This window comes from Eublepharis macularius, chromosome 3 (assembly GCF_028583425.1).
Source record: "Eublepharis macularius isolate TG4126 chromosome 3, MPM_Emac_v1.0, whole genome shotgun sequence".
In the NCBI taxonomy this organism is placed as follows: Eukaryota; Metazoa; Chordata; class Lepidosauria; order Squamata; family Eublepharidae; genus Eublepharis; species Eublepharis macularius.
The window spans coordinates 54369058-54381517 of NC_072792.1; the positions used below are offsets into that span (position 1 = coordinate 54369058).

Genomic DNA, 12460 nt, shown 5'->3' on the forward strand with positions numbered 1-12460 from the left:
CAAAGGCCAGGGTTGCAGAGCCAGGCAGTGGCAAATTACCTCTGTTAGTCTCTTGCCATGAAAACCCCACCAGGGGTCACAATAAATCAACTGGGACTTGAGAGCAGGATTTCATTTCATGCTGCTACTGCACTGCAGCATTACTTGGGTCCAACAGATGGGTTTGTAGAGGTCTGGGCAATGTTGTGAAAACAGCCCAACTGGGAGATCGGGGGCGGGGTCATGTAGTCCACAGAAAATGCTCCACCTAACCCAGTCCATGCTACAGCTCAAAAAAAGGAGAGCAGCTAGCTGAAGAAAATGGAGTGATCCAAGGCTGAAATAGGGCAGGTTATACAAATAATAGCTCTATCTCATGCACGTGCAAATAAAATGCAAGAAACAGACACATACTCTGTGACACATACCATATCAGAAAGATGGTTCTGGTCCTTGGCATATGTCAGGAGTATGGTACACAACAATGCACTGTTCTATCGATAATACGGGAACCAAAATCTTTTCATTTCATCTTTTCTAAAATAATTTTTTCACGGGGAAATTGGTAAGTTGTGGTCATTTTGTGGCTGGTGTGGGTGAAAAAGAAAAACCTGAGTGTTGGTGCTGGGAATTGGAAAACTCTCCATGTTAGCTGTGTCTTAAACTAGACACTACACATTTTAACGGGTCGGAGTCCCTAGATCCAACTTGCATTTTACACAGGAGCTGTGGAGAATTTTAGAGCTGTAGAGGCCTGATTCTGCTCAAGAGCACAGCATGGGGGAGTGTTTCTTGCCTCCCCTTACACCATGTTCCTCAGGGGAAACAATCCCTGGGTGGAAACAGCCCTGGATGGTGTTATTTGTCCTATTTATTTATTTACATTATGTATATCTAGGGTTTCCAGGTAGAGGTTGGGAGCAGGGTGTGTGTATGAGGGGAGCTGTGGGTGTGATGATGTCCCATAAGTTTTTGGTGATTCCTACATGCTACCTGCCATCACGTCCAGGTTTCCCACAGAAGTGACATAGTGGTATATGTGACAGTGCCAGCTTTTTATTTCCCCTCTGCCACCATGGAATGGGAGCTCAGGGTGGGGGATCTCCTGCCCCGATCAAGGAGGTGGTAACTTGATATTCTGCCTTTCAGCCCAAACAGGTCCACCAAGGCAGTTAGCTATTGAAAACCAAACATTATAAAACATATAATAAAATCAGTTAAAACCAAAAGTAAAACATGTATAAAACCAGTAATTAAAACAGAGTGGTTTTGGCTTAGGAAAACAATGTGGGGGAAAGGCATGATCCCCTCCTCCCCCAATGGTGTGGTCCAGAAGTTGACCCCTATGACGTTTTAAAAGGCAGTTCTCTTTAGCTTTTCTGTAACTACAAGAATGTTAGTCTGGTTTGAGTCTGTGAGTGTAAATGATGCTTTGTGACAGCTGGTTTGAGCCTTCACATGGCCCAAGTGAGGGAGGGATTTAGACCTTTCCCTTTGTGCCATTTCCCTGAGTTGAATCACCCTATTCCCTATGTTGTTGGCCTCAGTAGGGGATAAAGACAGGCTTCCTCCTGTTCACATGTAAATAAAGTGGGAGATTAGTGTGTCCCTGTGTGTATTTTAAAATAAAAAATGCAACATTTAGATAGTGAACTCTTGTCCCTTGTCCCATGTCTTATCCCACAGTGCTCAGTTTCTTTAAGTATTTTCCTCTCAGCTTGTCTCCCTTCTGATATTAGAGCCTGGCTAGAAGAAAAAGTACAGAAGAGAGCAAGATGATTTTAAAATTATGTATGGGGTACAGAGGAAACAGGGAAAACTTTTCTCCCCCATAATACTCCGGCATCCAATGAAGCTGATCGGCAGTAGGTACAGGATGCACAAAAGGAAATACTTTTTTACACAATGAGTGATTAAGTTGTGGAATTCACTGCCAGAGGATGATGGGCACAGACATAGACAGCTTTAAAAGGAGATTAGACAGTCATGGAAGACAGGTCTATAAGTGGCTACTAGCCAGGGTGACTAAAGGGCACCTCCACATTCAGAGGCAGTAAACCTTTGAATATGAGTGACTGGAGGCAACTTCAGGGGAAGGCTTCTGTGTCCTGTTATTGGCCCCTGCAGAGTAACTGGTTGATCACTGTGTAGCACAGGATGCTGGACTAGTTGGATCTCTGGTCTGATCCAGCAGGGCTTTTCTTATGTACTTAAGAGAGGGGTAGGATTTCACTCGTTCAACGTTTTTGTCAAAAATAGACTCCCAACTTGCTTTAGAAGTGAATAGGTGGAATTGTATATAATTAGAACCCACTTGAATTGCTGAACATCTCCTTATGCCTGCTTTACAAGTTAGAATTTTAATTATTTATTAAACGAGGACACATTACTTTCTGCCAAGATTTTGTTAGGAGGATCCCTTGGGAATATAGTCCCTACGAATTTCATCTCAGTTGGATGGCACAAAAATTACAGCTGAAAATGTTTCTTGTTCCGATCCATGGAAATGAATATAATAATGGAAAAAAGATGTTCAGTAATGAGAACATTATTTCATCCTTTATTAAGACTAAATTAACAGAAAATAACAATACTCTTTGTTCGCTTCTCTAGTTTTGCCAAGCAAAGAATATGCACCAAAAATTCAGCTCTTGTGTTACGTATTTTGGCCAAGCTTCTGTCTATTGTACAAGCAAAAAAGAGGTTAGACATCGCATTTTGCATGCACAATTAATTCTGAGCAATTACTTCCTTTGTTTATTGCTGAGTTGCAGATGCCTGGAGAAAATCAGATAGTAACTCTCGTTCTCTTTGGGTGGATCAAATGTTTAATTCAAACACACCTTTGTGCTTCTGGCAGCTACGGCTTTCAGGTATCTTGTACTGACTTCCAGCTGGTTGCCACAGACAGAACCAGCTGTATCTCAGTCTTTGTGGCTAGTCACAACTGCTGATCTTGTCAGTACATTTTTGGGTAAATATGATATCCTGAAGCTGCAATCCTAAATTATCTTCCTAGGAAGTAAGTCCAATTGAACTTGGTGGTTGTTGCTTCCAAAAAAGTGTTTAGGATTATGGTACGAGCCTGTGCTCTAGTTTGTCTCCTGGAATTTTGATAGCCAACATGTGAGAAACTTTCTGCTGGGGTTCAAATAATTCAGAAATAGGTTGGCCATGATTACAGGTGTTGGATGTCTCATGACAGATAACATTACTGCTAATGATGGGTCACAGTGTGTATAACTTCAAGCAAGGATAAACAATATTTGAAATAGCTAGCAAGCATCAGCTGCAATTATTTTATTCAGTACGTTGTATATGTATACACTTCAGTATGCAGATGATCTTGGCCAAAAGACTGAGTCATAATGAAATAATTTCAGCAAGGTAAAAGGCTCCACTTAAGATGGTGTTAATCTCTGATAACTTTAAAGTACAATGCAACTCAAGAATGCTTCTCCTTTCATGAGAGTGCTGAAGAACATGCTGCATAAGCCTGATCACTGCCCTATGGTCTGTCGGAAGGAGTCATAAGGATTGGGTGACTGCTATATCTCCTTCCTGTGGAAATTACTAAAGCGTTGTGATGCCCTGCCTCATGCAAGTGATTATCATGCTATGCCGGCACTATATGAATTGTCCTTAATGCTTTTAAAAAAATCCATTTTTATATATAAAACAAGTTTGGTTAAATTAAAATTCACTTATTATTACAGAGTTTGTCTAGAATGGTTGATCATGTTCTTAGGAAATCCACTGAACAAAGGTGTTACACCTTAGGTGTACAATTTCATCTTGATTGTGGGTGCTATAAGAAGTTTTTAAACACACACATGCTCACTTGATGTCCATTTTATGAGATCCAGTATTATTGGAAGAAGTCTGAACTTGGAGAAAGTTGTTTTTCCTCATTCTGAGATTGAAAAGAAATCTCATGAAAAATAGTTAAAACAGATGTTACAAGGAAGAAACAAATAACTTTAGTTTTAGGTGTACTCCTGAAGGACCCATCAGTGGTCAGAGAGAAACCACCTGCAGCCCACCTTTCCTGGGGCTCATGAAAGTGTATCTTGATGGGGAGGGCAAGAGAGAGGAGGGATTTCATATCATGGACTCCTAAGAAGATGACAGATGGCCAGAGACAGCTACTGTTCCTTGTTTAGCCCTGTCACATTTTAAAATTGTGATCCACCTGGGGTTTCTTGATAGGAAGTAAATAAATGTATTAAATAATTTTTTAAAATATTATTACAAAGGTGCAGCAAAGGCTTACTTATTTGTTAGGGATCTATGTGCCACTTTTCTTCCCACTGGGGACCCAAAGATTTAATTTAAACAACTAAACATAAGAGAGAGAACAAAAAGACATTACACAAGCTCATGGGCTGGTCCTAGAACTACTAGTCAGCTGATTGACAGCTGCAGGATGTGAGCCAACAGCTCTTCAGCTTGCACCTCTAGCCATGCCCTGGCTTTAAGTCGCTCCACAAAGAATCTCAGTTATTCTAAAATTATTCTCAGTTATTCCCTTTATTTCCATAGCAACTGCTTCTCAGATACATGCTGAGGTTCCATTTTCTATTATGGCTAATGGGTCTTCATTAATTTATCTGCTGCTTTCTTAAGGTGTTTTAAAGAGTAACTGCCACCACATTTACCATGAACTAATTATTTATTTTGTGACAAAGTACTTAATTTTTTTTCTTTCTCAGTTAACTTAATTGCATGATTTTAACTTCTTGTAATATGAGGATCATCTTGCCAATCATCCCTGTTCTTGGATGGAACTTCTGGTAGATTTTAGAAGGCAGTTAAACTGTCACATTCTGGGGATTGCTAGTAGTGATTGGATTCCATGGTTCTTCAGGAGCTATAGTAAAGTGAAACTTGAGCAGTCAGAGATTGAAAAAGAGGGACCCGCGTTACTGAGGATTGATGTCAGTGAAATATTGTTATACAGAGACTGCAGAGAAGGCAGCCCTGCTGAGATGTGTTGATGAAATGAAAGCAAATATGACTGAAATGACAGAAGTCTCTTGGGAGGCTATGTATCTAGATGGTAATTTTATTAATTAGTTGGATTAATCTTAATGTGTTGTATTGATGGCATGGAGGACTAACACAAGCTTCCTAAAAACCCATATTATCAGCTATTCTTCCAGAGGAAGATAAGTTAGGGGTTCTTCCTCATACTTATGCTAAACTGGAAAAATAATAACTTGCTGGGTGGTTTGCAGAAAATGTGCCATGAGGTTCATCCAGTTACAGAAGACAATGAATAGAATAAGCAAGCATTTCTGTGGGTGGAAATCTGTATTCACTGTAGAGTAAATAACTTGTGTAGGACTGATACAAATATATCAAATTTTAAAATCTTTCTCATTTTAATCCTGCCTTTTTTCTTGGGAGTGCGTGATTCTCTCTTCTTCCATCCTCTTTTGTGAGATCAGTTAGGCTTAGAAAGAGTGGCTGACCCCAGGTTATCCATGAGCTCTGTGGCTGTGTAGGGACAGAGCCCAGCCTTGGTCTTCCCACTCCTATTCTGATACTCTAGCTGGTACACCACATCAACTTTTCTAAAGACTGATTCACTCATGGGCATAAACTTCCAGGGGATGGGAGAGGAGAGGCTGAAGCCAGTGGGGTTGCAAAGCCTTTGAGGCTAGCAGGCTTCTAGTGTCTTGTAGTCTTGATTTCAAGCTATAAAATCAACTGGCATCCAAGAGAAACCTAATTCACCCTCTTGTACACACATATTTACCATTAAAATATTCAGAGAAGGGGCCAGGCCTCAGTGACAGAGAATCTTCCTGGCATGCAAAAGGATCCAGGTCCTGTCCCTACTCTCTCTATTTAAAAGGATCCAGATCTGATGGTGGGTGATATGAAAGATAATAACAATAACATTTGATTTTTATACCACCCTTCAGGACAACTTAATGACCACTCAGAGCAGTTTTCAAAGTGTGTTATTATTATCCCCACAACAATCACCCTGTGAGATGGGTGGGGCTGAGAGAGCTCTGAGAAGCTGTGACTGACCCAAGGTCACCCAGCTTGCTTCAAGTGGAGGAGTGGGGAATCAAACCCGGCTCTCCAGATAAGAGTCCTGTCACTCTTAACCATGGCACCAAACTGGCTGGCTGACACCCTGGAGAGCGATTACCAGTCTGAGTAGACAATACTGACTTAGATGGATCAATGGTCTGATTCAGTATAAGGAAGCTGTACATATAATGTATAGATGAAAATATTGATGGCAAGTGATATTTTTCAAACCCATGACTAGTCCTGTTTACAAGTTACAGTGAATGCAATGGTTACAGTGTACACTTGATTATTTTTATTATGTACATTAATTCTCATATTATACTCAATGAGTTTACAGATGAACATGTGATACAAAGCCCACATTTAACCTGGAAATGATCCCTGGTTCAGTTGGAAAATAAATGTGCTTTGGTTCTTTCTTAGAAACAGATGTACACAAATACATCCGGGATGTACACACATTCTCTGTAACTTGTGAACAGGGTCGTTGTGGCATGACAAAGTACACTCACTCATAGGTTGTTCTTCTCCTCACCCATCCATTGCTTCCACAGAGCAAACATTTTTGAGCTGCTTTTGTTGGAAATTGGCTTTGGGATTTTGTAGATTCGGAGTATACAGTATAAGGTTAGGACATAGGCTTTCTCAGGTTTAGCCCTACCTCTTTCCCAGGCTTGTCATAGAGTTAGGCCTGTCTGGGAAACTAAATAGACTACACCACTGGAATCACATCTATTTGGCATGATATTTTTTACAGAAGAAAGATTAAAATGACACATGTACTGTGTGCCCACATGGAAATAAAGTGTTTGTGGCATTCACGAGTTCCCAAAACGTTTACGCAGCACTTGCTGGAAGAGTACCTGGCCATCACCAGGGTGGTTAAATAGCAGAAAAAGGATGGACATTCCCCCTCATTTCAGTGCAAATGTGTGAGTGGAATGTGATTGTAAAAGGAGTTGATAATTGTGGCTGCAAAGCTCAGGGATGAATTTATTATTTATTACCCTGAAATAAAAGTTTAATGATCTCCTTGTCTTTAATCCTGATTACATTTAGGCTTCTTACATCCCATTGATTTCAGTGGGATTTGATCAGTCTCACTGTGTACAGAATTGCAGCCATTGTAATGAAATCCATTAGTGATCATTGCAATGAAGTCATTAGTTACTGTAATGCAGAGACCAAAGGTACAATGCATTACTTACATGTATATATAGAAGAGATTTAAACTTACTTAGTTGTAACTGTATCCTTTCTGTAAATCAATAATTTTCAGAAAAGAGTTGAGTTGTAGAGAAAATTACTCTGTCACTTCTCCTTTGTACTTAATTTTCAACATAAGTTGTACTGCTTGAACAATTATTGCTTTTATTTCATTTATACCATGCCTTACCAACCCATGGGCTGAACCTGATGTGGGGTCTGTCAAACTGACAGCTTCCGTTCTCCTTCTGCCCTGGGTGGCAGGAGAACGGGGGCTGTCAGTTTGACAGACCCCACGTTGGCCTCAGCCCATGGGCTGAGGCTGGCATGGGGTGAGTGAAGCTGTCAGCCCCTGTTTTCCTTCTGCCCCTGGCAGCAGAAGAACGGGGGCTGTCAGTTTGACAGGGTTCAGCCCTGTCAATTTCACAGACCACGCGTGGGGTTCAGCCCATGGGCTGAAGCCTATACAGGGTGAGTGAAGCTGACAGCCCCCTTCTTCTGCTGCTCGGGCGGCAGAAGAATTGGGCTGTCAGTTTCACAGACACACACACACACACACACCCGCCAGATTCAGCCGATGGGCTGAAGCCGGCGTGGGGTGAGTGAAACTGACAGCCCTGTTCTCCTACCGGTTTGGGGTGTGTGATAGTGACAGCCCCATTCTCCTGCCACCGCGAGCAGTAGGAGAAGGGGGATGTCTGTTTCAAACGCCCGGTGCCAACTTCAGCAGCCGGCCCTGGGTGTTTGAAATTCCACGAACCAATTCATGAACTGGGACAAGGTTGTGGAAGTTCATGGTTCCTGGTTCGTGGAAATGCGATGAACCACAAATCATGTTTGTTTGTTTTTGGTTCGTGCCCATGTCTAGTTTCTACTACAGGGTTTTTAAGCGTGTTGGCAACTTGAAATTCTGAAACAGGGTGATGGGGCATCCACAAAATGGCTATTGGTGGAGGTTGAATTAGCCATAATATAGCTACTGTGTAAGGTAGACACACATTCATAGAGAAAGCCCAAATGCAGAGGACAAGAAGAGTAATTTTAAACAATACACTGGGAAAGAGTATACAGAGACTAAAACTAACACTGTAGTGGCAGCTGCTGATGAAACAACATTGTTTTAATCTGTACAACCAATCAGATCCCTACAGGCCAGTCAAAAGCCCTGGCAGGGCAGGAGCTCCACTTGGCCATGCCCACTTTCTGAAAACATTTAGTAAGTGCCAGAAAAGGAACTTGGTGGATGCCATGACCACATTGGGGACCCCACATTGGGCACCCACATGACCACATTGGGGACCCCAGGTCTAATCACTATACTACACTAGTTCTAGACCTCTTTGCCCATGATTTTCTTTTGAACATTTTTAATTTTCTAGAAAATCTTACATACACCAGTAAATGTGAGTGTATACCATTTGGAGTATACATGGTTGTTTTAAGTAGTAAAGTAATTTTGGGTTAGCCTATCAGATCTTTGAAAGCAGTTGTAGAGAAGACTGGAAAGGAGACTTCTTGTATTTTCTTAATGGTGTGCTTCCTCCCCTTCATTTAGTATGTGGATTTTTTTCCTAGTGTACAACAGAATCCTTGAAATAGAGTCCCAGGAGATGGCAGTATACTATAATACATTAACATTGCACAGTAGCTAGAGACAGAAAGTGGGAGATCTCATTGTCTCCATAATAGCAGTGAATGGACAAAAGGTGCACACATTCATGTCAAACAACACTTGCTTATTCCTGGAATAGCCAGAAGTTTGTGCGATTATAGGTTAAAAATGACAGCTGAGCACGCTGCTTTCATTGCTCTACTGGCAATGTTTTCTTAAAGTGGTGCCACAGAAGCCTCTCAAACAGTGGCATTGCCCTGGCATTTAAAAGGAGTTATGCTGAAACTGCAGGCAAGTAATGCTGGTACTGACATTTTAATATTGGGGAATAGTCTGTGATTGTGTTTCAAGAGCAACAAACTTGCATGTATTTAAGAGTACTGCACTGAATAATATTAAGGATTGAATAATGTTAAAGGTCAAATATTTGGGGTTTTTTTAAATAGGGCTCTTCTTGTTTCACTTTATTTCCATTTGTGTTTCCACAGTCAGAACTCTGACAGAATCATTTTCAACATAGGTTTTAATTTGTACATTAAAAAAAATTATCTGGCTTGCAAAATACCTATCGTGATGAATAAAAGCTTTTATCGTGCAAGTACTCTTGAGGGTATATGTGAGTTAGCATCTCTTTGGTATGTTGTGTGTTTCTATGCACATGGCACTTCTCTGTGGGATCTCTTCTCAGTGAGGGTCAGACCATCCAGTGTCACTCACCATAACCACGCACTACCATGCACTTTCCTTTGCCTCATAGGAAAGAATGAGAACTATTCAGTTATGTGAGAGTAAATCAAGAGGTGCAGCCCGGGACATGAGGCTGCCCACTTCCTCCCTTTGGTGACTTCAGCCATTGAGAATCAGCCTTGCCTATACAGCCGTGTTCTGATTCTTGACCATTGTTCTGGATAACTCTGGTCAGACTTGATAGGAAGTTTTTGGAGATGATTCAGATACAGGTATACAGTTAAGAAGCCCTGAGCATCTAATTAGCTTTCCCAGGGCTTTTTTTCAGCTGGAACGTGATAGAACGGAGTTCCGGAACCTCTTAAAAATGGTCACATGGCTGGTGGACCCACCCCCTGATCTCCAGACAGCGCGGAGGGCAGTCTAAACTCCTCTCTGTCTGGAGATCAGGGGGCGGGGCCACCAGCCATGTGACCATTTTCTCCGAGGGCAACCCACTGAGTTCCACCACCTCTTTTACCAGAAAAAAAGCCCTGAGCTTTCCTATAGCAAATTGTTTAACTCCTGACTAGAAGTGCACCACAAATAACAGCTTAGGTTTGTTATGGGGTATTGTACACAAGTAATACAATTATGGAGTCTCTGCTTCCATTTTAAGCCTTTATTATTACAAAGTAATTATTCAGTATTCTTAATATCAACTCAGTCAACAGGAAATCATGCCATGCATTACAGCTATGAATCTAAAAAAAAATCTTACCCAAAGATACAAAGGTCACAGGCAAGAAGCTTCTTCAAAGAAGAAACTTGCTATCAGTCTAGCTTGTCATATTTATAGGGTTTCAGAACCTTTTCTTAACAATAGCTTCTTCAGAGATTCAAATTCTTGGCTAACCGTTATCTTTTGATTTCATACACCAAACAAGATGATCCATATTTGAAACATCTTCTCAAAACATATAGCAGTGGCTCGTTCATTCTTGCTACTTTGTCGTCTTAACAAAGCCTATATAGATTAGTGATTACAAGTTTCTCATACATCTGAATATCTTTTGGCTCTTTACCAATATAACTATCCTCAAATAATGTTGCCAGCCTCTATGAAGTCAGACATTCTTGCTATTCTCAGATATTTTCTGTATCTGAGCCTTGGTACATTGTATGCATTAGTATGCGTTAGATGGCCCTTCTAATCTACATATGGCAATACAACTGTGTAACTTTGTTGTTTTATGTCTCTGTCATAACCTCCTTTCTAACCTTAGTTAGATTTTGCCTTTAACCCTCTTCTTACTCCCTCTGGGTAGATTGCTGCCACCAGGAATTACATTCCAAGACAGTTAATTTAAATTTCCCCTTTAATAACGCGCCCAAACGCCAAGCTCCTTTGTGAGACTGTGTGGCCCTGAGGATAGGAATGGGGTATAGGAATAACATATACTGTGGGATGGGAAACACCCCCCCCCCAAACAAATGTTTATTTTTACAATAAGCGTATTGGTTTCACACTATTACTTATGCTTGATTGTTTCAATGATAGTTATTGGTTCTTAAAGTTCCTTTACATAGGCTCAGTTAAACATATATATATATATATATAAAACTTTCTCTTTCAGGCCCACACAGTTTGCATGCTTTAGGCAGAATGAATGTTTTCTCTCAGACACATAGAGTTCAGTCTTCCACACTGGTTGTATTTCTCTCAGATATACATGGACACTCTCAGGCTGCACACAGCTTACCCTTCTAAACCAGAATGCTGAATAAAACTTTTCTCTCCACTCAGTAACTGCAGTTCACTCTGCCCCTAGAGTGTCAGGCTATGGATGACAGGATATGGTAAACAGGTCTCTGTACCATTGCAACAAGAAGTCCAAGCTCTTGGTTAAATGGTTTTTATTCCGAAATCCAATCTTTCCATATATATATCCATATAATTACTCAGAGGCAAGAAAGCATCCAAGCAGTACACACTTCCTTGATAGGAATAGAAACTTGAGAAAAGTACAGCTCTAAATACTCAAACATTTCCCCCCTCCCAAACCACAAGTTCGTGCGGGAAAAAGAACTTTCTTGGTCATATCCAGCAATTGACCTCCTATAGTTCTAGTTATATCCATGACACATGTTACAGCATGACAGAGAATGTGAGCAAGTGGTTTTATATACGACCCCATGTTTCATTGACAATAATACTCTGAATGTCAACATTTTTTTTTAAAGGACTATGGGGACAATACAGAAAATCCCCGCTGGAATCAGTCTTTCAGACGATAGAAAAGTAGTTCAGTTTACTTTTCTTTAACTTTTCCAGAATGTTTATAAACCATGCCTGTGTTATTTTGAAAATATTTGCTCTTGGATAAGCTCAGGGAAAATTTATGACAATTGCCCAGAGCTGCTGCATGATTATTCAGTGAATATGGATAAAAAATAACACAAACCACAGAGGAACTCCAATAGTCAGTGAGTCATGAATCTAACCACCATTTCTGTACACCTCGTTTACTTTAACTACAGGAGCAGGTGTCAGAGAAGACGTGTTCTTGATCTGGAAAGAGCTGGAGGAAGCTAGGACTACACAGCTTCAAGTTCAGAGAATTTTGACAGAGTTTGAAGAGTCTGAATCAACTAAAGGTGTGCTTTTTTTAAAAAAAGTTCAATCTTCTAATAGCATTGTAACAATGTTAATAACAATTAATATAGACAATCTCTAACAGTTTCTTTTCATGTGGCCAGTTCTGAATGCAAATCACTTTGGAGATGATTTTCTACTTGTTTATCTGCAAAGTGAAGAAGGCCTACTGAATACAGTAGGCATGCCACTTGTCAAGTCCAAACCATAAGGGCCAAGCTTGATGCAATGGAGTCCATGGGTCCAGCCCATGGACACTGTTTCCATTTTAAAGGAATTTAAAAATGCTG

The 12460-nt window shown here is 40.6% G+C and overlaps 1 protein-coding gene across 1 annotated transcript in view; it reads left to right on the plus strand.

Annotated features, from left to right (window-relative positions):
• Nucleotides 1-12460, plus strand: part of VWA3B (von Willebrand factor A domain containing 3B) — a 97521-nt gene that overhangs the window by 32258 nt on the left and 52803 nt on the right. The window contains exon 8 of the mRNA XM_054975038.1: nt 12056-12172. Coding sequence (XP_054831013.1) covers nt 12056-12172 — 117 coding nt within the window. The remainder of the gene's footprint in view (nt 1-12055; nt 12173-12460) is intronic.